The sequence below is a fragment of the Alternaria dauci genome, chromosome 4 (genome assembly GCF_042100115.1).
Source record: "Alternaria dauci strain A2016 chromosome 4, whole genome shotgun sequence".
Classification (NCBI taxonomy): Eukaryota; Fungi; Ascomycota; class Dothideomycetes; order Pleosporales; family Pleosporaceae; genus Alternaria; species Alternaria dauci.
Window position 1 is genome coordinate 1,842,733 of NC_091275.1, and position 27,650 is coordinate 1,870,382.

The 27,650-nt window shown below is 52.3% G+C and overlaps 11 protein-coding genes across 11 annotated transcripts; 6 read left to right on the forward strand and 5 right to left on the reverse strand.

Annotated features, from left to right (window-relative positions):
• Positions 1 to 522: 522 nt before the first annotated feature.
• Positions 523 to 1,827, forward strand: ACET3X_005157 (uncharacterized protein; the record flags this gene model as incomplete). Its single annotated transcript, XM_069451331.1, has 5 exons — positions 523 to 695; positions 742 to 904; positions 958 to 1,061; positions 1,104 to 1,238; positions 1,296 to 1,827. 5 exons carry the CDS (start codon positions 523 to 525, stop codon positions 1,825 to 1,827), a joined length of 1,107 nt encoding a protein of 368 aa, XP_069307201.1.
• A 416-nt stretch (positions 1,828 to 2,243) lies between these two features.
• ACET3X_005158 (uncharacterized protein) lies at positions 2,244 to 4,323 on the reverse strand (the record flags this gene model as incomplete). Its single annotated transcript, XM_069451332.1, has 4 exons — positions 2,244 to 2,480; positions 2,530 to 3,772; positions 3,851 to 4,125; positions 4,177 to 4,323. 4 exons carry the CDS (start codon positions 4,321 to 4,323, stop codon positions 2,244 to 2,246), a joined length of 1,902 nt encoding a protein of 633 aa, XP_069307202.1.
• An 847-nt stretch (positions 4,324 to 5,170) lies between these two features.
• On the forward strand, positions 5,171 to 6,477 carry ACET3X_005159 (uncharacterized protein; the record flags this gene model as incomplete). Its single annotated transcript, XM_069451333.1, has 4 exons — positions 5,171 to 5,406; positions 5,466 to 5,754; positions 5,814 to 6,068; positions 6,118 to 6,477. The coding sequence occupies 4 exons, from the start codon at positions 5,171 to 5,173 to the stop codon at positions 6,475 to 6,477; spliced, it is 1,140 nt and encodes a 379-aa protein (XP_069307203.1).
• Positions 6,478 to 8,921: 2,444 nt separating this feature from the next.
• On the reverse strand, positions 8,922 to 9,638 carry ACET3X_005160 (uncharacterized protein; the record flags this gene model as incomplete). Its single annotated transcript, XM_069451334.1, has 1 exon — positions 8,922 to 9,638. One exon carries the CDS (start codon positions 9,636 to 9,638, stop codon positions 8,922 to 8,924), a length of 717 nt encoding a protein of 238 aa, XP_069307204.1.
• Positions 9,639 to 10,476: 838 nt separating this feature from the next.
• ACET3X_005161 (uncharacterized protein) lies at positions 10,477 to 12,329 on the forward strand (the record flags this gene model as incomplete). Its single annotated transcript, XM_069451335.1, has 2 exons — positions 10,477 to 10,547; positions 10,595 to 12,329. 2 exons carry the CDS (start codon positions 10,477 to 10,479, stop codon positions 12,327 to 12,329), a joined length of 1,806 nt encoding a protein of 601 aa, XP_069307205.1.
• Positions 12,330 to 14,298: 1,969 nt separating this feature from the next.
• On the forward strand, positions 14,299 to 15,201 carry ACET3X_005162 (uncharacterized protein; the record flags this gene model as incomplete). The annotated part of the gene is made up of 1 exon (XM_069451336.1): positions 14,299 to 15,201. The coding sequence occupies one exon, from the start codon at positions 14,299 to 14,301 to the stop codon at positions 15,199 to 15,201; it is 903 nt and encodes a 300-aa protein (XP_069307206.1).
• A 420-nt stretch (positions 15,202 to 15,621) lies between these two features.
• Positions 15,622 to 16,413, reverse strand: ACET3X_005163 (uncharacterized protein; the record flags this gene model as incomplete). The annotated part of the gene is made up of 3 exons (XM_069451337.1): positions 15,622 to 15,744; positions 15,791 to 16,311; positions 16,368 to 16,413. The coding sequence occupies 3 exons, from the start codon at positions 16,411 to 16,413 to the stop codon at positions 15,622 to 15,624; spliced, it is 690 nt and encodes a 229-aa protein (XP_069307207.1).
• Positions 16,414 to 16,866: 453 nt separating this feature from the next.
• ACET3X_005164 (uncharacterized protein) lies at positions 16,867 to 17,985 on the forward strand (the record flags this gene model as incomplete). The annotated part of the gene is made up of 1 exon (XM_069451339.1): positions 16,867 to 17,985. One exon carries the CDS (start codon positions 16,867 to 16,869, stop codon positions 17,983 to 17,985), a length of 1,119 nt encoding a protein of 372 aa, XP_069307208.1.
• Positions 17,986 to 18,161: 176 nt separating this feature from the next.
• ACET3X_005165 (uncharacterized protein) lies at positions 18,162 to 22,099 on the reverse strand (the record flags this gene model as incomplete). The annotated part of the gene is made up of 5 exons (XM_069451340.1): positions 18,162 to 18,314; positions 18,363 to 20,740; positions 20,843 to 21,499; positions 21,533 to 21,980; positions 22,043 to 22,099. 5 exons carry the CDS (start codon positions 22,097 to 22,099, stop codon positions 18,162 to 18,164), a joined length of 3,693 nt encoding a protein of 1,230 aa, XP_069307209.1.
• A 544-nt stretch (positions 22,100 to 22,643) lies between these two features.
• ACET3X_005166 (uncharacterized protein) lies at positions 22,644 to 23,514 on the forward strand (the record flags this gene model as incomplete). The annotated part of the gene is made up of 3 exons (XM_069451341.1): positions 22,644 to 22,777; positions 22,831 to 23,250; positions 23,301 to 23,514. 3 exons carry the CDS (start codon positions 22,644 to 22,646, stop codon positions 23,512 to 23,514), a joined length of 768 nt encoding a protein of 255 aa, XP_069307210.1.
• A 230-nt stretch (positions 23,515 to 23,744) lies between these two features.
• ACET3X_005167 (uncharacterized protein) lies at positions 23,745 to 26,729 on the reverse strand. Its single transcript, XM_069451342.1, has 5 exons — positions 26,010 to 26,729; positions 25,301 to 25,956; positions 24,886 to 25,248; positions 24,485 to 24,833; positions 23,745 to 24,436 (listed from the first exon to the last, which is right to left on the reverse strand). Exons 1-5 carry the CDS (start codon positions 26,520 to 26,522, stop codon positions 24,251 to 24,253), a joined length of 2,067 nt encoding a protein of 688 aa, XP_069307211.1. The 5' UTR covers positions 26,523 to 26,729; the 3' UTR covers positions 23,745 to 24,250.
• Between the last annotated feature and the right edge of the window lie 921 nt (positions 26,730 to 27,650).

Here is a 27,650-nt window from a genome sequence, read left to right on the forward strand (position 1 = left end):
AGATGTGAATCTACCTGTATTGCATCCATGTAAGTCACCCTTCGGACGGACAACAAATATTATCCGCCACACAAATTACTCAATTAGCAGGCATCCTAGCACGCCTTCCATAACACACGTCTATTGCTGTCATTAAAAAGTAGCCGCTCATCGTATTGACCCATCAGCACTAGCAACAGGGCGTCTGGGTCTAGTCTAGAGTGTGCACTCTGTCGCCACCACTAGATGCACGGCTGAGTGAATGATTGCTTCTATTATGCGGAGTACTGTATAGACGCTTATGTCGACGGTGCCTAGGTCCGGGTGGGTGTTCGAGCAAGCATCAATTATCCTACAGCTGCACGCACATCTCGCGCGCTAGCTATACGCGACGAGATGCTGGTCTGGAGCGACGTGCTTACGCCAGGGTCGCATGCTGTAGTGTAACAGCACTTGAGATGGAGAAAAATCCAAGGCTATATCGTCCTATGTTTCAATGCTTCGCACACTGTGGTCTCCTCAGTCAATTGTGCGAACCTCACAATGAAGCTCGCTTTCGCTTTCTGGGTCTTGATCAGTGGCGCCGTCGCACAGGCTCCGCAAACTGATGCGTTGGCTAAACATGGGCTCGAGCAGCTCTGGCTTGATGTTGCCAAGCACCCCGACAGCTACACGAAGGACTGCACATCGAGGACAGCCGCCCGACGACGCGAATGGTATGTTCATCCTGGCAATATCAGAGATCTCGCTCATGCTCTCAAGGTCCCAGCTAAAGCGTTGGGAAAAGCTGAACTACATCAACGCTATTCAGTGCACTGGGAAAAAGAAGGCCAGAACTCCAGCCGCCATTGCCTCCGGAGCCAAAAGTCGCTATGATGACTTCGTTGTCACTCATATCTTGCTGACACAATACACGCATGGCAATGTTCGCTCTTCTCGTGTCTATGTTGCACTACACAGCTGGCTAACCTCGACAAGGGTAACTTTCTGTCATGGCATCGTTACTTCATGTGGGCGTGGGAACAGACGCTGCGCAACGAGTGCGGATACAAAGGATATCTCCCCTACTACAACTGGGCCTTGTGGGCTGATGACCCCGCCGCTTCCCCTCTACTCGACGGAAGCGATACGAGTATCTCTGGAAACGGAGAATATATCCCTGGTCGCAATGCTACCTGTGTACCCAACCCAAACCGATGCCTCGTACAGGTTCCTCCGGGCAATGGCGGTGGTTGTGTTACATCAGGGCCCTTCAAGCAGTAGGTGGTCGTTCATGAGGCGTATATGTTGCATCCAGCTTACTGATGATCGTCTAGCTGGCAGATGCACATTGGACCAATTTCGTCCCTTGATACTACTGTACAGCCAAATCCATCCCCTGATGGCCTAGGCTACAACCCGAGATGCATTAGCCGAGACATCAACACACGTTCCTCGTCCGAAACCACCGATGCCAAGGTCGCCGAATTGATCACAGCCAGTGCCAACATCTCTGCTTTTCAAGACACGCTCCAGAACCCTCTCCCAGGAAGCCTTCGCGTTCATCTCGGCGGTCACCAAACGATAGCCGGTGATGCTGGCTCCGATTTTTACAACTCTCCGTCCGACCCATACTTCTGGAACCACCACGCACAGATTGACCGGATTTGGTGGATTTGGCAGAACCAGAACTTGGAGGACAGGCGCTTCACGATTGCTGGTACGCTCACATTTCTGAACAATCCACCAACGAGGAACGCGACGCTGGAAGATGTTATGACGTTTGGCGAGTATCTAGGCTTCCCAAACATGACGATCAGAGAGGCATCAAGTACTCTTGCTGGGCCTTTTTGCTACATCTACGAGTAGATATGCCCTGTAGGCAGTTGATCCAGTTTTACAAACCCTCTAAATCATCACCTAGATGTTTCTTATGATCCTTTCAATACCCTGTCTCTCTCCACTCCTCCATCCTCCTTTTGCTCTTGTACAAGTTGCCAATATATTTCATATGCTTGCATGCATAGCGTGAAATTAAGGGGGTTTCAGCGTGGCGAAGTGTAAAGTACTTGTGGCACCGTAAGCTTTCGCCCCATGCGGCCAAGACCCTGCGCGACTTCAACTTGCTACATCGCTCAAGATGGATTAGCTTTCAACCCCCAATTTAAAACGGGACATCTGAAGAGTTTGTCGAGATAGCATGTACCCCGTTTAGGCAGAGCAGGTTGGAGCACTAGAGATAAAAATATATGTCGATCGGCTTATTCTTCTCGTCTTGTGGAACTCTACCACGTCTCCTGCCTATATCTTCCACTCTTTTCCATGCCCAATAGATAAGCCTCTGCACCCTCTCTATCCATGCTTCCATGTTCTTGGAAAGCTTCGATGAGCGCTTCCCGTATCGCTTGGGGCATTTTGCCCGACGAGCCGCAGATGTACAGGATGCCGGATTTGCGAAAGAGATGCGAGAAGACAAGTGGGGAATGTTGTCGAATAAGATCTTGAACATAGACCTTTTGCCGCTGTTATGTTGTTAGTAAGGATTCTCAGCGATGGGAAATGGATACTTGCTTGGTCTCTGGAAAATGCCGCAAAGACTTCTAGAGGTACACCAGATGATTGCAGTTGCGCCCATTCCTCCTTGAAGAAGTAGTCTGATTCGGCATTGCGACAGCCGAAGAAGAGCAGATCCTTGACATTTTCATTGTCCTCCTGCGCGTGACCATTTAGAAGTTTCTTGTGCTCTTCGCGCCAGTGTTTGCGTTGATATATCAGCGCACGCATGGGTGCCACACCTGTCCCTGGGCCCACCATAACAACCGGTTTATCGAGTTCATCTCTGCTCACACCGAGCCCGCCTCGCGAAAGCGTGACCGTAATTTCTTGTCCTGCGGTGAGCGAAGCGATGTAGCGCGTCGCAACACCTTGTCTTATTCTTTTGATGATTGTCTTATACTTTACTATCGCAATCAAAAGCTCAATCTCTGTCTTCTTTTCTAGCTCCGCGGTCGGGTTCATCGCACTTGCGATGCTGAATTGGCGACCGCGCAGAGTAGGGATGATACCGCACGCGCGCTGCCAGGGTATTTTCACAGATTCAAACTCCTGCAAGACCTCTAAGATGCTGCGGCGTGGACGTGTGGTGTAGTCGTATAGTTCATCCAGATATTGAGGGTCGGTAAACTCGAGTAATCTTGCTTTGTGGAACTCGTCACTCGTGTAATGCGCGAGCTGGGCGAAGAACGACCTTCGGGGTATAGCCATAATGTCGAGATGACTGGTCAAAAGCTGTCTCAAGGTTGTTGTACCACCTGGATCCATATTAGGAATAGGTAGGGTGGTGCTGGAGGGTGTCGATGAGGATGAAGGGACAAAGCGGAGTGGTACGTCAGCGATGGAGGTCCAGCCCATACATTCGAGGAAGAGCGATACATCAGAGGGAAAGTTCTTGGGGTAGATTGTGAGTACATCGCCCGGGACATATGGATGGGACTCTGGTATTTCGAACTTGATATGTCGCACGTCCTGCCAGTGGGTTGTCGGCGTGACTCTCTCAGTGCTTGCAATCTTCGCAGTAAGTCCGCCGGGTATGCTAAGAAGATCTGGTGGAGGATTCTCAGGCACGTCGCTGTTCAACCCTGACGCAGATCCGGCATTGGGTGAGGATGCTGCACCATCTTCCACAATCTCAAGCACCCATTTCGGGTCTAGTAGAACGTCGTCCGGTATCGGCTCAATGCCATTGGGGAGCGGGTAAGAACCAAGTAGATGTTGGCGAAGTTTTGTTGACCATGGCAGGAAGGAGCCATCGATGCTTGGAATGGTCAGACATGCGCTGAGAAGTGGGATGGAGTTTTGGCTGTATGGAGAAGCATTGATGACATTGACATACCCGTCTGGATGCTGCTCGTCTGACTCGCCGCGATGGCATATTGGCTGGGCTCCGAGCTGGACGAGCCGGTTGTACAGCTTGCGATGCGCCCAGTTGTACTTTGGATAGGACGTGTCACCAAGACCAAAGGATGCAAATCTCATCTGGTGCAGGCATCCTGGGCGCAACCGAGCACTTCGGATGGCTTTCCAGAACTTCTGGCTGTTGGGTGGTAGTTCGCCCTGGCCGGTGGTGGAGATGGCGATGAGGACGACATGATGTTGCAGCAGCTGCCTCTACCAAGAGTCAACCATGGTTCCTTGGACGCAGCATGGCCGCGAACATACTAGAGTGATGGCGTTGAGCTCAGCGACTTGGGTATCGAATCTCAGACGCTCAGCGACCCTTCCCATTTCCTCAGCCACATCCTGCGCGTTGCCTGTTTCGGAGCCGTAAACGACCAGGGCGCGGCGCGCTTGGGGTGCACTCGACATGGCGGTATCAGCAATCAGATTGCGGTGAGAAGGGCCTAGCCTGGACAGGACTCGAGTGATGGGAAATTTGAATGGCAACCCCCCCGGATCCAGTGCATGAAGAAGCGGTGCACTAGCGGACACGTCAACGGCAGGCGGGTCTTTTTCATGCTTCTAGCGGGTGGGGCGGAGTGAAGCTGGAGCGTCATGCAGCGCGCGCCGAGTGGGAGCAACTGTGGCGCTCCGGCAAAGGTGTGGCGTCGATAATGGCTTGGCGTGCTCTTGCGAGAGTGAAAGTACCACGGATGCAGGTGAGAGTGTTGGCCCATGTCCCCGCCCTGCCCGTCGTGTGCAGCCATGATGCAACTGCCCGTCTGCCTGTGCCTTTTCTTATCCCCCCTCTCTCTCTCGAACGCCGTCCATGCTCGCGGCGGCCGCCTAGTCGCCGTTTCCCCTATTGTGTCCATGCACTCAGGGTGGTAGCTGCTCACAGGCAAGTGGGCCCTTGATTGTGCGCAGGGGCCGCTTCCGTTACCGGATGCGGGCAAGCCCCATGGCTGCGCTCTTCAAAATAATCTGCCTGATCGAGGCCTGCTCCCTTTCTCCCCCATCAAGTCAACAACAGAGACCAAAGACGCACCCCATCAACTCAATCCTCTCTCAACCTTCCCCGGGCTCGTAGCTACCCACTCCACACCCCCCTCGTCAACAGTTCCACCAACAGGCGGTTCGACAATCCCATCAACCACTCAATCACCCACTACTGTTCAAGGTTACCTTTACCGGTCTACCAGGACTCCAAGTTTCGTCAACTTTCTACACGTTCGATCTCCACTCGTGTTCGTCAACCACCCAAACTTCAGCAATCATGTCCGCACCTGTCGACAGTATCACCGCCCAGATGGCCACCACCTCCCTCACCGACAACGCCGCTCCCGCCGCCACCACCAACACTGCGGAGAGCACTGGCGCTCAACAAACCACCGCAGCCGACGACGAGGCTGTGCGTGCGAGCGCCGCCGAGGGCAGGCGACTTTACATTGGAAACCTCGCGTACGCGACCACCGAGGGGGAGTTGAAGGAGTTCTTCAAGGACTACCTGGTGTCAGTGCTCCCTGTTTTCTCCGCATGACGCAACAGGGTCAAGCTAACACGTTGTACAGCGAGTCCACGACCATCCCCACCAACCCGCGCACCTCGCGTCCCGTCGGCTATGCCTTTGTTGCCCTCTCGACCCCGTCCGAGGCCGAGCGTGCTATTGCCGAGCTCAACGGCAAGGCCATCCTCGACCGCAAGGTCTCCATTCAGCTTGCCCGCACTCCCGAGGCCCACGCTGAGGGCGCCGGCAGCGGAGCCGAGGGCAACACCGGCGAGGCCCGTCGCCGTACTTCTACCCGTGGACGTGGTCGCGGTCGTGGCCGTGGCGGCCGTGCTGGACGCGGTGGACGTGCTGTAAGTACCTTTGCACGCTACAAACCTGTCTACGCAAGCTAATCAAGTTGTGCAACAAGGCCGATGCGGAAGGTGCCGAGCAGGTCGAGCTCTCCAACGAGGCTCCTGCCGACTCCACCCCTACAAATGTACCCGGCCAAGTTGCTCCCCTAACCGAAACTACCAACGAAGCGCTTACCGCGAAGAAGGGTGCCGACAAGTCCGCTCCCCAGGGACCCCGTGAGCGCAAGCAGCGTGGTCCTCCCGAGGATGGCGTTCCCTCAAAGACAAAGGTCATGGTTGCGAACCTGCCGTACGACCTGAAGGAGGATAGGGCAAGTTCACACACTCCCTCCTTACAGCGTGTGCTAACTAGTCAACCAGCTTCTGGAGATCTTCAAGGACTACTCCCCCACCCAGGCTAAGATCGCCCTCCGCCCCATCCCCCGCTTCATGGTCAAGAAGCTCCAAGCCCGCGGTGAGCCCCGCAAGGGCCGTGGCTTCGGTTTCGTTACCCTCGGCTCTGAGGAGCTCCAGCAAAAGGCTTGCTCCGAGATGAACGGCAAGGAGATCGAGGGCCGTGAGATCGCCGTTAAGGTCGCGATCGACTCCCCCGGTAAGGAGGATGACGCTCCCGACGCGCCCGCCGACGGCGAGGCTCCCCTCACAGAGACCGCTGCCACCAACGAGACTTCCGACAAGGCCGTCGAGAACCCTCCCGCCACTTCCACTCCCGCTGCCTAGGTAGCGGCTGCTGCTTAGGCGCGTTTCGTCCTCAGCGAATTGCGTCAGACATTGCATTGCGCAGTGGATTTGTGTATCGATGTTTCTGGCCTATTGACATCTACCATTTACCTTGATAGAAAGATATGGGCAAGCGCCTTTAGCATCTTAGTGCGTTTCGAGTTATCGGGTTATGTCCGCAAAAGTGCGAATTCGGAGTCTATCAGGTGTCTCATGGTGGACTATTTCGGGTTCTTTACGGTTACGGAAAACTTATGTTAGCTGATACGAGAGATGAGATATCACATGAATGAACAAACAAACAACCCCACCGTCTACACGACGGCTGACGAATATTTTTGCCTGGCTATGCTGTGTTCAATGACAAGCTCTCTCAGCATCCCCGCTCACGAACGCTTGACGGTTCCACAGCCGGGTTAAGATGGACCCATGTGTTGTGTATCCCCAGAGATGGGACTTATGATCGTTTGGAGCTGTACAGCATTAGTGATAGTATCCACTAACTCGTCTTCTACTGTGTAGATGATCCTACTGGGGTCATAGGTCACGTATGGAATGTTGGACGGCTTAAACAGAAACGTGATAATGCAATGAAACTACGGCTGGCCCAAGGATTTTTGTTCTTGAAGAAAACACATAAATGCTGTCCAACTTTAGCGTGAAAAGAAATTTGAAGAACATGGTCTGTTGTTGCGCTCATATTTATATTGTCATAGGTACAGACACTCGGTCACTTCAGGCAGTTACCAACCCAAAATAATGTATGAGTATGAAACTCTTGTAGTCGTACAAGAAACCTTGCTATTTACACTGCACTCCATCTTATTCATACTTGTACCTACGACACTTCCCTGCCAACATCGACATCGAAGATCAATAGCAGACGTGATCACTGGTACAGTCTAGATCAAAGACCCTCCGTAGCCTTTGCCACTTACATCACAATCCACTCAAAGAGACTTTTGATTCCTCGTCGTCTGTTCGCCACTCTGCCATCCGCCGCAGCCGTCAGCGTAGGGGAAGTGAACTCAGAAAGTGTAGCGCCAAATGGACCGGACGGTACTCTAAATGTGGGGGTGGAATAGGGAGACGCTGGTGTCGTGGTAGCCACTGAAACTAATGTTGTTGAGTTTGAAGTAGGCAGTTGTGTAAATCGGGCTTCGCGACGTTTACATTGCGCCTTTTTCGATGATGCTAACGCGAGGGTTAAAATGAATCAAAGTGTCAACTCAGCTACGCAACTTACTAGGTAATGGAGTAACAGCGCTTGCTGAATACGAAACAGTACCTGCTGGCGCCTGGATGCTGGAGAGCAAAGAAAATTCGATAGTCGGAGAGGTTGGCCGCAGGAGCCCTTTCGACGGCTCGGGCGCCTTCGAGTCGCTAGTCGAAGTAGCAATCGCAGGTACACCGCTGTATGTTGGGGGAATACTACACTCGCCATCTGCTCCAGCGGGCCCAGCATCAACAGGTACAGGATGACCATTGCGGTCGATATCGGCCACTGTAACACACCAAGCTGTTCCGATGGGTATCTGAGACGGCTTCGCTGCTGATTGTGCTGTGATATACGGGTATCCTTGAAAGGTTGGAGGTGCGGCACATTCTCCATCTAGCCCTGCAGGTCCGGCAGCAACAGCGATAGGTTTGCTATTTCGGTCCATATCGGCGACTGTGATGCACCATTTGACATCTAGGGGTAGTTCTTTTGGAGCAGATATTGCTGTAGTCTTGGCAAAGACAACGGTGGTTGCTGTGGTATTGACAGTGACCGTTTTAGGACCTGTCGCCAGTTGCATCTGTGCTGTAAAAGTGTTAGTTTTGACGGATTGCGCTCGAGGATATATCTTACCAAGTGAAGCGACATCATATTTGAGAGAAGTTGGTTGATTGACACTCGCTAAAGTAGTGATCGATGCCTGTGCTGTTACTATCGTAGTACTAGTCATAGTCACTATGAGAGTGGTCAACGATTTGTCGCCAGATAGAGCTAGTGACGGTAAGACAGGCTCTGGAGTGACTGTAGTCGTCCTCGTTACCGTGATATGCGTGGTACTTGGTCCGGTCGGCTGTGATGCAGACGACGATATCACGGCCGGCGCGCTTGGAGTGGCTGGTGGACCAGGGACAGGTGTGTTTGGGGGCGTCGACCCAACAGGTTGAGATGATGATTGCGAGATAGCTGGTGCTCCAACAGGGAGCTTGGCCTGTGGGTTGACGCAACTCAAATTCTTGATCCTTGACTGTCGATTGTCGGTATCAATGATACTCCAATCAGCCTTCTGTTCTGGTGTCGTGTCTTTGAGTAACTCGAAGTAGAATGTGGTGTATCTACCAAATACAGCACAGCCAACTTCGGTCCAGAACTTTTGGGCTTCGTCTACACCCGCAACTGCAGCGCCGTGTTGTTCGGTATCAACAGAGGGCCAGCCCATCTCAGCAATTCATACAGGTCGGTTACCTGCGCGCTGCTTGACTTGCTCGAGAGAACCCTGGAAGCTTGTGCTTGCTGATTCGATGCTGTCTTTGTTCCAGTATGGATATGCAGTCATGCCAATAAAGTCAGCGTTATCCACCACTGCATACTTGGCTGTATCGACGTGGCCAATTGGCTTGCCCTTCATATACTGTGCGAATGACGAGGCAGCGATGTCTTTCTTGACTTGAGCGATTGTCTGTCCTACAACGGCCGCGGTGACGCCTATCTCGCCTGCCCCCTCTGCACGATATACGTCTTCACTGCCGATAGAGAGTCCAATAACTAGATCAGAAAGAGCTTGGCCATGCTTCTTGAATCCTTTCTCAAGTGCAGCCATTTCATTCTTGACGTTCTCGTCCGGCGAGCCGCCTTTCTGCCCGGGCGTGATCCAGAATCCTAAGAGCAGGTTGGTTTTGGAGTCGACTGCGGCATCAAAAGCTTTAGTGGGCTCGTCGAGAGTGCCTGCTGCTTTGCAAGTGAACAAGCGCGCGCTATCGAAGGGTATGTCGGTGGTAAGATTCCTGGCCAGGAGGAAGCCGTCAAGAAAGTCTGCCTTCTTTTTGGCGTTGGCTTCCACGCCCCAGAAAGCGCCATAATTAAAGCCTGTATAGATCTTGCTCGCAGCCTGCGCGAGACATGAAGATGATAGGAAGCAGAAGCAGAAGAAGAAAAAGTGCTTCATTCCGAAATCTGGGTTAGGAGATTAGGAGAACAGGAGGATATGGTGAGAACTATGACCTGAAAAGGAGATTGTAGCAGACTCCATGTAACAAGCCTAGCTTGGATTTCAATAGCCGTCATGTCTGCAGATAGTAATGTGATGGGTTATTGACTGTGACAGAAGACTCGACGCCTTGACATAAGTAAGGTTGCAGCAAAAATTCCATGCCTTTATGAAAGTGAATGAGGATGGGCCTGTCCACCTCTGCATACTGACATGAATGCATGTTGCGCATTTTTGTTTTTTGGAAGCGATGCAGGTGGGGAATTTGGCATCTCGAGGCAGTTCCAGGACATGTTGGCTTTGGGGTATTTTATCACGTGTAAACAAGATTCAGAATGGCCTGCCCGGGCCGTTGTTGCAGAGCCTGGGTTTTGATGGATCTGCAGTGGCCGCCGGGCTGTGGTGGGGAAGACGGTGTCGCATCATCACGTCGCAGCTCATTGGTCAGCCATGTACGGTAGACCAGTGAGAAGTTTTGTGCAACAATTCAATTTTCTAAGAACGCCGAATGCTAAAACCTATATATCTCAGCCATTTCGCGACCAAATCAAGTAACTTCTAGCTTAGTAGGATAAGATCAATTCGCTGTACAGGATAAGCTGTTTGAAGTCTCGCTTAGCGCTGCGATAGTAGAAAGAAAGAGTGATTACATTCTGTATGGTTGCACAAATGCTCTTACTAGTCGACCGTAGCCATGGGCTCGGAAAAGCCTCCGCCTCCCCGCGTCCTCCGAGCTCGCGCGTTTAAATTATTAGGATGAGCAACCCACTACGGACAGCGCAGCCATTCCGCCACAATGTCTCTCGCACGTCTCGGAGGCGCTCTCGCGCGCGCAAGGTGCTCGCCGCGGCCGCAATGGCAGGCAGCGTAAGTATCTGGCAGTGAAACGGAGAACCAAGTCTAATTGTTTGCAGACGTGCGCTTTCCAGTTCCGCCGCCCGCACCGCCAAAGCCGACAATGAGCTCAATTCGGTCAGCAAGCACATTACCCAGCCCAAGTCACAGGGTGCCTCGCAGGCTATGCTGTACGCCACGGGAATGAGCGAAACAGACATGAACAAGGCCCAGGTGGGCATCTCGTCGGTCTGGTACTCGGGCAACCCGTGCAACATGCACCTCATGGACCTGAACCACAAGGTCAAGGAGGGCGTCGAGAGGGCAGGCCTGCTAGGAATGCAGTTCAACACCATTGGTGTCAGTGATGGCATTTCCATGGGCACAAAGGGCATGCGCTACTCACTGCAGTCGCGTGAGATCATCGCCGACTCAATCGAGACAGTCATGGGCGGCCAGTGGTACGATGCCAACATCTCCATTCCTGGCTGCGACAAGAACATGCCTGGCGTCATCATGGCCATGGGCCGTGTCAACAGGCCTTCCCTCATGGTGTATGGCGGTACCATTCAGCCCGGCTGCGCCAAGACCCTCGACAACCAGCAGATCGATATTGTTTCCGCTTTCCAAGCATACGGCCAATTCATCACCGGCGAAATCACCGAAGACCAGCGTTTCGACATTATTCGACATGCCTGCAACGGCCAGGGTGCTTGCGGAGGAATGTACACTGCGAATACAATGGCTACTGCGATTGAGACAATGGGCATGTCACTGCCTGGCTCTTCATCCAATCCGGCAAACTCCAAGGCGAAGATGCTCGAGTGCTTGGCAGCAGGTGGTGCTATCAAGAACCTGCTCAAGGAGGACATCCGGCCAAGCGACATTCTCACTCGTGAAGCGTTTGAGAACGCCATGGTTGTCATCAGCATCACTGGTGGTTCGACCAATGCTGTTCTTCACTTGATCGCCATTGCAGACTCTGTTGGCCTCAAACTCACCATTGATGACTTCCAGAGCGTCAGCAACCGCATTCCGCTATTGGCAGACCTGAAGCCGTCCGGCAAGTATGTCATGGCCGATATCCACGACATCGGTGGCACGCCTTCGCTCCTCAAGTTCCTGCTCAAGGAAGGCCTCCTCGACGGTAGCCAGATGACTGTGACTGGCAAAACGCTCAAGGAAAACTTGGAAAACGTTAGAGATTTCCCCGCCGAGCAGAAGATTATCCGACCTCTCAGCGAGCCTCTAAAGTCTACTGGTCATTTGCAAATTCTGAGGGGATCGCTTGCACCGGGCGGCTGTGTCGGCAAGATCACTGGTAAGGAGGGCACCATATTCACTGGTAAAGCCAAGTGTTACGATGCCGAGGACGACTTCATCTCTGCTCTCGAGCGTGGTGAGATTAAGAAGGGCGAGAAGACGGTCGTTGTTATCCGGTACGAAGGCCCCAAGGGCGGTCCCGGTATGCCCGAGATGTTGAAGCCCAGCTCTGCAATCATGGGCGCCGGTCTCGGCAAGGATGTCGCGCTCATCACAGATGGCCGCTTTAGTGGCGGTAGTCACGGCTTCTTGATCGGTCACATCGTGCCTGAGGCGCAGGAAGGTGGACCCATCGGCTTGGTCCAGGACGGTGATGAGATCACCATCGACTCCGAGTCCAACGAGCTCAACATTGCGGTTAGCGAGCAAGAACTAGCAGAGAGGAGGAAGAAGTGGACTGCGCCCGCACTGAAGTACCAGAAGGGCACGCTTTTCAAGTACGCGCGGTTCGTCAAGGACGCTAGCCAAGGCTGTGTCACCGACTCCGAGTGATCTCTGCGTTGTTACGTCGTTATGTTTGCTTCTGTATGTATATTCTGATACTACACTGGGGGGTGGAAAAGTTTCGTTTGGAGTTCAGGCAAACGATACTTGTACATTTGACTCAATATAACTATTTGACATTCAGTGACTTCTCTAACTGTTCTAGTCCAACCAGTCTGACATCGCTGCGACGTCACGAGCCTGATTGTCCAGCTGCCTTGACACTATTCACGATGCGTGGAGAAAATAGTTGGTGCCCAAAGCGATCAAGATGGTTGTACTGTACGGAAAGTTGATGTACACGTCGGAACAGCTAACGATTGGTCCTGACAAGGCTGTCAAGACCCTGGAGCGTATGGAGCTAGATTGATGTGCGAACCAAAGAAGAAGCAAGGGCAAAGCTCCGAGATGAAAAGCAATAAGATATTACGGGAAAATCTTCCGCTGGTTATCCGCACATCTTACCGCCAATCCCTTCTTTCATCTGGTGTTGCGTACGCGGTGTAGATTGAGTTCCGCAACGCCATCTTGGTGAGTATTGGGAAACTTTGGGGAAGTAGCTGAGGGGTAGCACGTGAAAGCACTGACCACCTTGCGGTAGGAGACCGCGCCTGAGGTGTTTCATCACATAGCTACATCTGCAGCATTGAAGCTTCGACTTTACCATGGCAACCTCCGCAACTCTAAAGACATGTAAGGGGTTCACGCAGATCATCTGGATGGCGATGCGGGGCGAGCACTATGACCTGTATGCGCAGCTCCCGGCAGCAAAGCTTCCGGACAGCATAGCTCATTGCACCCCTGACCCAGTGTTTTGGAGTGTATGCTAGATGGTCAGATCATCGTAGTGTAAAGCAAGGTATTTGCATTGCTTGAGTCTAGATAGCTAGATCAACCATCACACAGGCTGCACTCGAGAGAAAAGAGCGATATCTTGCCGGCAACAAGAAGGAGTGACGCGAAGCACATCAGTACTCTGCTTGCACAACATGGGAATGCGTTCGCATCGCAGGCCGGAAAACCGCAAAGTAGCATATCGGCGAACTGGATTGTGCTCCATCATGGCATGTGGCATAGCGGCCCGCGCTAGATACACATTAGTGAGGCAGATCTCCCCTATTTCGTTAGCAGCGTACATCACGAAGTACGAGTCGAGTTGGGCCCTCGTCGCGCTAGACAGAGACTGCCGATGATGTTGAAGCATTTTTCCGAGCACACAAGATCGACACCCTGGGTGCACATCTCCCGAGAGACGTAGATCGTCAGGGGGCAGCCTTGCAGTGCAGACGGGAGGCATGTCAAGGAATCAAGTATTGCAAGACGTGAAACAGCAAGCCTCACGATGCTGTACACGCAACCTCGCTCGCAGGGACGAATTCCTGTCCCAACATCAAGTCCCCTACCAAAGCTAACAGGCACATTGACATCTGTGGCGTAACACAACTTGCTCGAGCCTCCCAAGCAGCGATCAAGAAGCTCGACGATGGGGATCCACCTATAGACTTGCGCTAAAGACGAGACCATAGATCCCCTTTACCCTAGTATTCGTGGATCATACTCCGGAACAGCAAATCTTACTTGCCAGGACTACCAATAAGCTTTCATAGTGCCCGAAGTGTTAGAGCCTCACTGGAAACGGCAACATTGGCTAACAGGTGTACGAACATCAACAATGCGTGCAGCATGACATGACTAGGCAAGCTGTAGTCCCGTCGTTCTCACCATGGTATAGCCTGATGTAGTGACTACTGCAGCGTGCCTGACGCTCTAGCGTACAGTAGATTGTCGATCGATCAGACAAACTCAATCGGCATATCAAATTGGCGAGCGTCTGAATAGACATATAAGCCACCCTTTAGACCACCAAACAGGCATTATCCAACTCATCACATTCATTTTCGTTCATTACCAACCACTCACTCCATCTTAGAGTTCTAATAATCGTCCATCCTCGTCGACTATCAACAAACCCATCAAAATGCGTTCCACCATCGCCGTATCCGTCTTTGCGCTCTCCGCCTCGGTTCTTGCAGCCCCTACTCCCCAGCCTGCCGGTCTCACCAACCTCGTTGATGGTCTTACCAGCACTGTCGGCTCTATCACCAACCCCAGCGTTGGCAGCAACAACCAGGTCGCTGGCAACGGCAACGGAAACTCTGTTGGCAATGCCAATGTTAACAACAACGAGATCGGTACCGGCAACGCTGCTGTTAACGGCAACAACTTGAATGTCAAGCTCCTCGGTGGCATCCTAGGAACCCCTAAGCGTGGTCTTCTTGACACGGTCAATGGCCTCCCGGTTGTCGGATCCATCGCCGGTGGCCTTACGGGCAGCAGCAAGGGTGGTCTGCTCAATGGCGTCACAGCCGGCAGTACCACCGGCTCTCTCACTAAGGGCCTTCCTGTCGCTGGCAGCCTCGTCGGCCGTGGTCTTACCGACAGCCTTGACCTCAGCAAGCTGAGCCAGATCCAGCTTCTCTCTCTCCTCGGCCAGGTCACTGGCGCTCTCAATACCAACGCTGCCACTTCCAGCGTCACTGGAACGACCAAGCCCGTCACTGATGTCGCCAAGCCTGTCACTGGAGCCGTCAAGCCCGTCACTGGTGTCGCTGGAGGTCTCGTCAGCACTGGCGACCTCTTGAAGCGCCAAGGTAACCTCCTTAGTGGTGTCACCGGCACCGTCAATGGTGTAGTTGGCACTGTTTCCAACACTGCTGGAGGTGCCGTTGGAGGACTCAAGCCCGTCACTGGAGCCGTCAAGCCCGTCACTGGTGTCGCTGGAGGTCTCGTCAGCACTGGCGACCTTTTGAAGGGCCAGGATAACCTCATCGGAGGTGTCACAGGCACTGTCAACGTTGCTCCTGTGATCAAGTCAGTCTAGCCTAGATCACTGGGTAGCAGTTGCGTACTTTGGCCACACCTGCTGACAGCTTGTAGCTTCAGGTAAAAATTTAGCAATAATAAGTAGTCGATATACCTGTAACGAACTTTTCCCTTCCACGACGCTTGATGACTGGTATTGGTCTGACGGATTTACATACACACTTTAGTAGTAGTACGAATGCACTATTTTCATGCTTGTAATACCTGTTCAATCATCAGAATCGTTATATTCTGCACTGTGATAAGAATCAGTACTGTCTGGTGAAGTTTTCGAGGTCTTTGCAACATACAAAAACCTTTTAAAACAAGAGGATGCCACGTTTGATTGGGTGAAATACCAGCTACCTCATTTCCTTCCCACCCTGTTCTTCCTCCAGTCACGAGATGACTCTCTCGCCCTTCATAGGCCATCAAAGAGTTATGAATCGAAGAAGTACTTGTCCGCAGGTCTTTCGACCATGACCCTCTGCCAGAGTTCGTTTTCGCCGAGGCTCTTCATCATCTCGGTAATGTTCTCTTCCTTTGACCCGTTCGCAGTGACCTTGGTGCTTTAGAGTTTGACTCATTGTAAAGTGACGACTACTTACGTCGATCAGGATGCCGTGCTGACGATAGGCTTCTTCCACGGGTATGGTTTCTCGTTCGTACTCAGCAAAACGTCGCTCAAACTTCTCATCACTGTCGTTGCTATCCCGAGCTCGAGCTAGATATCTAGCTTTGGCGTTTTGCTTGCTGACTCGCAGTGACAGTACAATGTCTGGTTTCAGATTCGTGTTCGCTCCTCCTGCGGTTGGTACATCTCTAGAGAATGGCCATATACTCCGAGATTCCAGTTGTTCTTTACTTCTTGGAAACCCGTCGACTAGGATTCCTGCCTTGCAAGGCTTCTCGGCCGATGCGTCTTCGATTGCGCGACTTACGAACGGGTTCAAGTCTTCCGAAGTAAGGAAGCCTTGGTTGTCAAGTTTGTCCTGGATCTTGACAGCAAGTGGACTGTCACGATTCTCGCGCATCCAGCTGCGGAGACTATCACCGACAGAATAGTGTACCAGATTGCAAGCTTCAGCTAGGTGCGTGCAGAGACTCCCTTTCCCCGCACCGGGTGCACCTAGACATGGGTTACTACCGAGGTAATAAGTTTAAATCAGCAGTCAGGGAGTATACCTAGGACAAGAATGATGGCAAAGGCGCGGGGCTTGGATGCTTGCATGGTACTGACTGGTGACTATGACGTGAAGACGACTTGTAGTTCCTATGCAAGACGACGAATGCAGGACAACCAAATGATTATCGCGATGCAGTAGGCCTCCCAGGAGACCGAAAAGTGACGCTATACTCTCGTGGAGACGATTGCAGGACAGCGCTTGGCAGCGTGAAGAAGGTACTGAAGTTGTCGCTTCCGTGCTGTCCCGCTGACAGTCAGTGCTGATTGCCGTTTGTGGCAAGTGCCCTTGTCTTGTCTGCCAAGGTAATTGTTGTGAGCAAGCGCGAAAGCGATTCGTCGCTGTCAAAGTGTCCACAATTCCTTGGTCCTGCTTATCCACCCCAACCACTACTGGAAAACACCACACCCCGCACCGTCCAATACTTCCCTTTTGAAGAGTTCAGCTACTTTATAGCACTTGGTCTCAACTGTGTACATCTACTAGGACAGTCGTCAGTCATGGTCCTTCTATCGCTACTGTCCAAAATTCCCGCACTTCGGTTCTTCGTCGTCATAGTTCTCGCGACATGCGCCTACATTGTCTACAAACAGTCTGTACCAAAGACAGTCGAGAATCTTCACCATGAAAGCGTCGTCCACGAAGTTCCCACCGAAAGTCCAATTCCCAAGACAGAAGAAGCATTGGACCCATCTCAGCCACCAGATGCTCCTGTTTCGGTCAACTACTTCCCATCTCGGGAGTGTAACTACAAATGTGGCTTTTGTTTCCACACTGAGACCAGCTCTTACATTCTAAAAGACGACAAGGCCCGTCAAGGCCTGAAACTACTGAAAGAAGCCGGTATGCGCAAGCTCAACATCGCCGGTGGAGAACCATTTCTTCACCCCAAACTTCTCTCTAGTTTGATCCGCTACTGCAAAGAGGATCTGGGTGTCGAAAGCATCAGTATCGTCAGCAATGGTAGCAAGATCACCGAGAAGTGGATGCAGGAGAATTCACAGTGGCTGGACATTCTGGCTATCTCCTGTGACTCTTTCAACGCTCAAACAAATGTCAAGATTGGGCGCGGTGACGACGGAAAGAACGCTGACCGGTTGTTTCAAATCGCAGACTGGTGCCGGACCTACAACGTCAAATTCAAGCTCAACACTGTGGTCAACATTTACAATTGGGACGAAGACATGGTCGCCAACATCGAGAAGCTAGCACCATTCCGATGGAAGGTCTTCCAGTGCCTCATCGTTGCAGGTGAGAACGACGACGAAACCCGAAAACGTGACGCAAGGAAGTTTCTGGTTACTGAAGAGCAATGGAAAACCTTCTGTAATCGACACAAGCACCTTCCATGCTACGTTCCCGAGGACAACAACTCCATGGCTAGTAGTTATCTATTGCTTGATGAGTATATGCGCTTCATGGACAAGGGCGAGGGTATGATGACGACGAGTGATTCCATCTTGGATGTTGGAGTTATGAGGGCGATGGAGCAGATTGTTTGGGACAAAAAGTCGTTCGTCGAACGTGGAGGTATCTACGATTGGGGCAGAGCAGACATGAAGCCGGCTAAGGAGGTGAGCTGCGGTACTGGTCTCAACTTGAAGGAACTGGAGTTCTAGCTGGTCTGAAGGCGAGAAGAGGTCGATAGAGGCCAGAATTTGTGAATGTATAATGAGACATTGGCTAGACATTGGCTACAAATTAGCTCATAAACACATGAACATAGTGCACGCTACACTATCATGCAGCAGGTCCGACATGTGCAGATTGTAGTTGAGCAGAACCTGCCCCCTAGCTAGCTCTTGCGCAGCAATGCCAATTGGCCTCCGGCTGTCACGGTGTCGCCCGGTTTTACCAACACCTTCTCGACACGCAATTTTCCTGCCTTGGCCACGGAATCCGGCGTCTTGACCGCAATCTCCAGCTTCATCGCTTCAAGAATAACAATCTGCATCATGTTAGCACCATCAGATGAACGATCCCCACTGAAACTCACCACACTCTCATCACCAATCTCGTCTCCCTCACTAACCTTCACCCTCCATACGTTCGCATCGACTGGCGCTTCAACCCCAACAATCGCCGGATCGTCCAGCAACTTCTCCACTGTTCCTCCATCAACTTGGCTCTCAGTTTTCTCCTTCCTCCAACGTTCTAAACTCTCGTTTTCCGCTTTCGTCATTTCTTCTTGCGCAACGGCTTGCTTCTTTCTGATCTTGTCTACTTCATCGCTCGTCGTCTCTAGAAGTTGATTGTGCTGTGCCATGTCAAACTCCACCTCATTGTACTCCCACTCGTATTTGCCCGCGCGAAACTTGGCAAATATGTCATCCAGTTCCTGTTCGCTAACCTGGTAAAAGGTGATAATGTCGAAGTCACGGAAAATCCAAGGCTTGTTATCAAAGCCAGGTTTGTAGGAGTAATAGTCCCAACAGGGGACTGTGCGACCGATCATCTGATATCCGCCCGGGGAGTCAACAGGATATATAGACATGCAACTACCCGCCCAGCCTAGGGTACCCTCTGGTGTGAATACGCGACTTGGGTTCATCTTTGGGGCCGAAATGCGCTGACGCGGGTCGACAGGAAGTGAGACAGTGTTGCCACAAAAGAAGCCCACGACTACTGCCATGAACTGGCCAGTGAGGCATATGTCTTTGAGTTGTTGTGGCGTAATTCCGTTGTTCTTTGCTACAAAGCTCAGGTTGTCAGGCAGGTAGGGCGCATGCGGCCGCTGGTTTGTCATGTAGCGTTGAGTTGCTTCGTCTTGGAGTTTCGATTCGAATGAGACGGGCAACTTAAATACGCGTGTGGGGACTTTAGTGTTCCTCAAATCACCGAGGTTTGACTCAATGAACTGGAGATGTGCGATGAGATCCGAACGAGGGAGTTTAGAGCCGTTATAGTAAAGGAGCAGCGATGTGCAACATCCTACGGTGTTGTGAAGGTTGGCCTTGATGACGTTTGGGGTCGATTCCAAATGCAATGCGTTTTCCAAGGCAGTGACACGGCAGCGGTGATTGAGATCGAACTCTTCGTCACCATATTCGATCAGAATGTGATCATCACCTCCCTGACGATATCGAACCTTTGGAGTGCTCTCGCTGCCTTCCTTCTCCCACACTATGGCCTTTCCGATATCACCCTCGTGGAAATTACAATGTGCACCTTGTAACTTTTCGATGTTGTCGAAACCGCTACCGTTCTTGATGACTTGGTCGATCGAGTCAAGGAAGTTATCGTTTTTCTTTCTCTTCTTTAACGCATCATCAAGTCCGACTCGGATGTACTTCACGGTATTGCCTGCTTTGAGCTGTCCCAATTTCCACCAGTCTGCCTTGATGACAGTAGTACTGCTGGTAAAGCCGCCGAAGTTTGGGCAATCTACTGGAAAGATACATGGGTCGTCTCCAGTCCAGTTCAGAGTGCCCAATGGATATCCGTATTCTACGAGATTGCTGGGGTGCGCGCCACCTTCGCCGCCATCCTTACGGGCCCATTTCGGTACTGGCCCGACCAGTCTTATTCCACTCCGCGATGCGTTGTGAGATACATTCCACTTGGTGTTGTATATCTCCTCGATGAATTCCGCATCGAAGTAACCTTCGTCATGGGGTCCAACCATAGCTGTAATCTCCCAGTCTGACTTATAGACCGGCCGCAGCTTTTCCGGAAGCGAAATACTTGAGAAGTTTTCCGGAAGCTTGTCCACTATCTGTAGGAGATCACCGGGAGCAAGTGCACGACCCTGATAGCCTCCAATCGCGACAAGCGGCGACGTCGACTTTGAGCCGAAGTACTCTGCAACTGACGGAAAACCTCCGTAGATGGCTAGATATGCGCGACAACCTCCACCTGTTGTCTTTCCGATCTTGAGCTTTTGATTAGCTTGAACGTACACGCTCTCCCACATAGGAAATTCATTGCCGTCAAGTGTTGCCTCCATGGGAGCGCCGCATAAAGCTACGATAGCAGGCCCAACAAACTCCAGTTCCGGTCCACTCAATGTAAGTTCCAGAGATTCCTTCGATCGTGGATTTCCAACAAGCATGTTCGCGATCTGGAATGATACCGGGTCCATCGGTCCGGAATGAGGCACACCTTTACCCACTTTCGGTCTCCCAGGAAGATCCTGGATCAAGGTATATGCACCAGCTGAGATGACATCGATAGCATGAGGCTTATAGTCGAAGTCTTTGAGAAAGCTTGTCATAGTATTGCCCTCTTTGAAACGTAGATCGTCCAGTATGTTGGCGAGGAATTCGAGATTGGTAGGTGGGCCGCTTATGGTGGACAGTGTAAGGAGTTCCCTCATCGACGCGATAGTCTCATCTCTGGACTGAGAGTGAACCATTGCTTTCGCTATCAGGGGATCTAGAACTTGTGAGCACGTAGACGACAAAATCTTCCCAGACCTCGGTCTCATAATCAAACATGGGTATCACAAGTGTGAAGAAGAAGAAGAGAGCGTCGTACCGTAGTTGGGAGTAACAAAAATGCCTGTAAAAACCCAGGTATCGATGCGAGCTCCAGGAACATCCTTCCATGCCACTTTCTGCAGCCTTCCAGGAGAGGGTGCGTAGTCTCTTAGCGGATTTTCGGCGTACACTCGAGCTTCGATAGCCGAACCTGTTGGACCCGACGGCTGCATATCTTTCAAGGTCTTGCCATCGAGCCCATGCTTGCCCGCCAGCTGTGCATCTGCTTGCTTCAGCATCAACTCTACCAGATCGACGTTGTAGCAAAGTTCTGTAATGCCATGCTCGACTTGAAGTCGTGTGTTCATTTCCAGAAAGAAAAAGTCGCCGGACTTGTCGTCTACGAGATATTCGATGGTGCCTGCAGAGCCATATTTGATTGACTCAGCGAGACGCACTGCGGCGTCTCCCAACTTCTTTCGCAGCTCTGGCTGCCGTTCCACAAATGGACTTGGGCACTCCTCGATGACTTTCTGATGTCGTCTTTGAATGGAGCATTCGCGTTCGCCAAAGTGGATTGCTTGACCTTGACCATTGCCGAACACTTGAACTTCAATATGATGGCTGGCAGGGTAGAAGGCTTCGATGAATACCCCGGGATTTTTGAAGAGCGTTTTCCCTCTTGATTGCACCATCCGATACCCCTCGCGCACCTCTTCAACCTTGTTACAGGTAACGAGTCCCATACCGCCACCGCCGCCAGTAGCCTTCAACATGACGGGAAAGCCGATGCGCTCGCTTTCCCTTACGGCGGCTTCTTCATCCTCTACCAGGCCTTTGGTTCCAGGTACAATGGGAACATTGGCTTTTTCCGCAAGATCCCGGGCGGTGTGCTTGACGCCAAAAGCCTCGATCGCTTCTGGAGATGGCCCTGCCCATACAATGCCTGCATCACCGACCCGTCGCGCGAAAGGCGCATTCTCTGAAAGAAATCCGTAACCCGGAATGATAGCATCTACCCCCTTTTCCTTAGCTATGCGCAGGACAGCGTCTTCGTCCGTATAGGCGGTCGCGTTGCTCCCAGGAAGGAGGACGGCTTCATCTGCATCACGCACATGTTGCGATGCAGCATCAGCTTCTGAATAGATGGCAATGCTCTTGATGCCGAGTTTCCTTGCGGTCTTGATTATGCGCACCTATCCGTGCAGGTGATGTCAGTTATCGATAACGGGATTATTCCGCGGCGTTATCTACGTACCGCAATCTCCCCACGGTTCGCAATCAATAACACTCGTAGTTTCTGGATATCAGACATTGGAGCAAAGTATTCTCAACACAATCATCTCACCCGACACATCCACGAGCATGCGACTTCTATGAAGCCCGTTGTTGGAGGCAGGAAAGTAGCGTATCGTGACCCCACACTTTCTGTACATTCCGCCATTCCCCTTTCGCGCCGATATCTTACCTCCACCCGTTTGAGCGAAGGCATTGTGATCGTTGATTTGGTGGACACCATTTCTGCCGGGGTGTCGCCGATTCTGAAGACGTCACCACGGAGCTCCAAGAGGCGGGGTCGATATCGATAACAAGCACTAGGGCATGACGTTGCGCGTGAAGTGCGTTTAATAACTCTTCGGGGGATGGGGGAGTTGACAGACGGTTCAAATGGCTGTGGAATTTCGCCGAGTAGCTTGAGAGTGTGACCTCCAATCCGAGCAGGTTACTCCAACTACTCCAACTGTACCGTTCCTGTGGGAGGCGCATCTGATCACGCCTGCCTGAGCATACCAGAAGAACAACAAAAGTCAATTCACATCCCGACCGCAGAATACCTTCCGCAGAAAGGATCTTTCACAATGCCAGCTATCAAACACCCCGTCAAGATCAACGTAGATCTAGGAGAAGGCTACGGAAACTTCAAGTGTGGTCCAGACGATGAGTTAATTCCGCTCATTGACCACGCGAACATTGCATGTGGTTTCCACGCCGGGTAGGGCAAACCCCTATGGTCATACCAATCAACAAAATCTGATGATGCATCAGGGACCCATTGATCATGCATCAAACGGTACTCGCCTGCAAAAAGCACAACATAGCCATTGGCGCCCATCCTGGCCTGCCCGACATTCAAGGGTTTGGTCGACGAGAGATCAAGATGTCACCTGAAGAACTAACAGCGGCTGTTCGCTACCAAGTCGGCGCCTTGAAAGCATTCTTAGATGCAGAAGACGTACCATTACACCACGTGAAACCACACGGCGTGTTGTACGGGATGATGTATCGGGATAAAGAGGTATGTCGAGCAGTCTATGCCGGAGTACCCAAGGGGACAACTGTGTTTGGTCTCGCGGGTACCTTGCACGAGGAGGTTGCAAAGGAGCTTGGATTACCGTTCGTCGCAGAGCTGTACGGGGACGTCAAGTATAGCAAAGATGGAACGTTGGTCATCGATCGGAAGAAGAAGTACGTTACGTCAAGAACCACGTTCGCGCTAACATGCTCACCGCATCCAGGCCATGGCATCCAGACGAGACGAGGAAGCACGTTCAAAGTCAAGTCGAGAACGCGACAGTTACTGCCGTCACAGGCGAGGAGGTGCAACTCCCCATAGGTGATCACAAGATCTCATTGTGTTGTCACTCTGACTCTCCTGGAGCTGTGGAGATTGTGAAGGCGGCGAGGGAGATCGTTGATCAGTTCAACAGTAAGCACTTTGGGAAGCCTTGAAGAAGTCATGTATGTATAGTATCTCCTCGATTTATGAAAGCCATATCAAAGCAGCAACAGAAACTGCCTCCAGCATAACTATTTACAGCAGGTTACTGATGCAGGCATCGCTATGCCACTTGAGCAGTAAGTAGAACTCAAACTCAAATGACACATCATCCTTAGAATCTTGCAAGGCTCGTGATGTGTGTTGGTGACATTTGAAGAGTATTGATAAATCTATTCACACTAAACTCCATTACCTATTCCATAGCCCGAGTCATTCAATTGCCCACGCTCCTATATCATGCATACATTTTCGAAGAATTCAAATCAAGATCCAAGCACCCTCGGTTACATGCCGGTTATGGGTCGTGAATGCAACAAGACGCCCTATATGCAAGTCGGTCATCGATCTTCCTCTCGTCCTGCTTCCCCATTACACAACATATCTGGCCTCTCGTGTGCGTAACCTTCCATGGGGTATAATCAAACAACAAAATTGGTCGGTCGGGTGCGATATTTGTGACGGCCACTGGGCATATAATGAGCCCAAAGTCACCGTTCCGCTTCGGCTGTAGATAGTAGATTGGGCGGATTGCGACTCGAAGAGTGCTGCCCATGCGGCTCTCGCGGCATGTCCCAATCCCATTGCACTCGGCCACAATGCCAGCCGTGGCTGTGGCATATTGGAGCCAGAACGGTAACTGACGGTCTATACTGCACTGATCGTGCTCCGCCGTTGCTGGCCGTATCCTTATGAATCGCTTGCGTCGGCCATGGTCACGTCACCTGCACCAGTATCCTGGACCAGTGGTGATGTTGTAGGAAGGATGGCTGATCGCGGTCGGTTGTATTCGACGTCCAGATGATCGGGCATGCTCGCTGGGGTGGAGGATCGCGAGTCGAAATCGTCTTCGACGGGTGGTGAGAAGTCCCACACCTAACCACGTTAGCATGTCATTCTGGTGTTTGCGCGTAGTAAGCTTACCTCCATGATGGTGCGACCGCCCCGGCTGGCCATAATAACCGCCTTTTCTTCTTCGAATACTACTCTCCAGACGGCCTCGGCAGGGCTGCTCAACTCTCGTACGGGAACACCAGTCTTGAGATCCCAGACCTTGACGCGACCATCACTGCCGCCGCTGACTATCCTGGTGTTGTCAAACTGGAGACTCGTAACGCTGTTGTCATGGGCAGCTAATCGGTGAATAGCTTGATATGTTGCGAGGCTCCACACGCGGACCGAGCCGTCTGATCCACCAGTCACAAGGATATCGTCGCGCATTTGAAGTTGTCCGACGAGCGAGGTGTGGCCTTGTAGCACAGCGAGGCATTTGCTACACGAGCGAGTTAGTTTTCGATACAATTGTGGCACGCGATCGGACTTACCCATCGTTGGGATCCCATATCCGGACGCTGGTGTCCAAACTGCCTGTCGCAATCTTCTTCCCGTCAAAGGCAATTGCGTAGATTTGGCTAAAGTGGCCAGTGAGTGTGCGCAGACACTTGCCCTCGGATATGCTCCAGATCTTCGCTGTGGTATCGTAGCTGCCGGACACAACGATGTCGCCGTGTATTTCGAGGCATCGGACGCTAGCCTGGTGACCGATGAGTACATGCTTGCAAAGGCCCTTCTTGAGGTCCCAGATGCGTAGTGTGGTATCTCTTGACCCGGATATAGCCGTGTTCGCATCGGACATCTTTAGACACCGGACTGTCGAAGTGTGACCGCGGAGGGTAAACTGGGGAAACCTAGCAACATTTGTTAGCGATGATGATCGCGTAGTTTGAAGGAAAAACATACCCAGTCGCAAGATTCCATACGCGCACGTCGCGGTCGCATCCACCGCTGACCAGAAGATCACCCCAAGGCACCATGGCCCACACGCCCATGACGTGTCCCTGAAGCGTCTTCTGATGATCGCCGACTGTGTCGAAAACATGGATTTTCGCATTGTCGAGTGCAACCACAATGTACTTGTTGGTCAGATGCAGACTGGTCACTACACCCTGATCTGGGGTAATTTGCCGCGCATCGCATACTCCTCCATTCCGCCATGCTGTCTCGACCATGTATCGCTGCTTGAAATGCGATCGGTATGTGGTAGCCTGCTGTTTCCGTTGGAACGGCTTCCTCTTCGCGGCTCGGTCGAGGCTCTGTGTCCGGAGACCCTCGGCGCCGCCCGTTGACGATGGGCCGACTTCGATGTGTTCTCTCTCAGTAACATCCTCTATCCTGGGTGTGCGCTCGTCGTTGTGCCACCATGGCTTTGCGTCGGTGTCCTCCATCTCATCGTTTGCGTCATCATCCTCAGTCCGCTCTTCCCTCGACAGAGCTCTGAAGGAGTACTTTTGGCACAGCAACCGCCAGGCGCTGTCATCGTTGACGAGTTCGCGCCACTTCTTGGAGACCTGCGACGCCCGAGCGAGGGTAGTGGGGTCGTCGACGCATTCTAGAATCTGTACCATGTGTCAGCGATGTCGGCGATGCAAGTCATTGGTACGGAACGCACCCTTAAGCATAGTTCGGTGGGGAGGACCATGAAGGGGTCCTTTTTCAACCTGGGACTGACAAACTCAGCCACAAAGCTCAACTCCTGGCTGTCGCATAAATTCAGCAGCTCTCCCAGCAATCGCATCCGCTCCGCCCTGTTCATGTCGCCAAACTGCGCCCGTATGCTCTTGATGTCGCCATCTTCGTGTTCAGCTGCGGTGCTCCAGTCGGGCACTCGTTGGGTCGGCGTAGGACTGGGCGCCGGCGTAGGTGGTGAAGCAGGCGCCGAGGGAAGGAGATTGTGCGGTATGGTCGAACTCAGGGGGCTTTGGGGTGTGATTATGGGCCTCGGTGCGCCCGATCGAGACATGCGGCCGGGCTTGCGCGGATGTGGTGATGTGTACATGGCGGAGCGCGAAGAGGAGGCTGTAGCCGTGGCAGAGGCGGCCATGTCGGTGTCCGAGTCCTCAATCTGCGGGCCTGGAGCATCTCGATCTTCCCGGACGGGTGTGAAGTAGTCGGACGAGTCCATGACGGAGGTCCTGCTGCAGCGTTCGGATGCGGTATGGCGTTCCCTATATGCCACGGCGCCCTCTGTGTAGCAGCAGGGGGGGAGGGAGTAGCAGGGGAGTCGGGCGGGTGTATAGGATCGTCCAACAAGGCGCAGAATCCGAGGGAGGCGCACTTGGAGAGAAGGAAGGAGGTCTGCGGAGGTTTCGAGTGGGTAGGCGCGACTGGGTGACGCCGGCGGCCGGCCAAGACAACACTCAGCCCTGGAAACCTCAGACGTCCAGTTCCAAGCTTCACATCACCATCCCTGCATATGCACTTGGCACGACTGAGCCTAGTTTGCCTGTAAAATCTCCTGTGCAGCATCTTGAGTACAGGCCATGATTAGACGCCCGTCGTCAAACGCCTCAGGGGGTCAGGTGCAGGCCATGTTTCATGCATTGTACTGTCGCTGCGAACGCCAAACCGCCATGGTTCCCTCGACTCCAACAAGCGCAAAACAAACGGGTGAGACCCAATTCCTCGAGTACGCCGTGGCACCGAGTCGTCTGCCTGTCTGATAATTTACCTCGAGCCGTCTTCACCTGTCACCCAGAGAATTGCACAGTTGTACGCCTCAGGCATAGTACCACACCACCTGAGCACCCGTTTGCACGGCGCTTAAAGTCACGACGGTCACGAGCTGTACTGGGTAATCACAAAAGACCCTGGCTCACACTCAGAAACTCACATGTCATGGCCGTCACGGCTTGCACCTCCTTTTTGCTCAACGCTTAGTTAGCACAGTGTAAACACATAAGAAGGTGTGCACGGTGCCCGTGGTAAGGGCTCGATCGATCGCCCTAAGTTCGCCATGATGTTTCCAATCCTCAAACACCTTACTTTGGTACTCTTCCTAGCTTCAGATGAGCTATGTCATGTCCGATGATGCATGGTATGCGCCTCTAGATGATGACACATCATCAGTCTACATGTTGTTCGCGGATCTCGGACGATCTGCTAGCACATTTCTTGTATTCTCCAAGTCCTGTGCGGCAAAAGCACTGCAGAAAATGATGAACACCCCAAATATAGGCACCTCGTCGGCGAGGCCGCAACAGAGTGCGGGTGGTGTAGGAGGTCCAGCACTCTTTGAACGGGGATCAGGTGG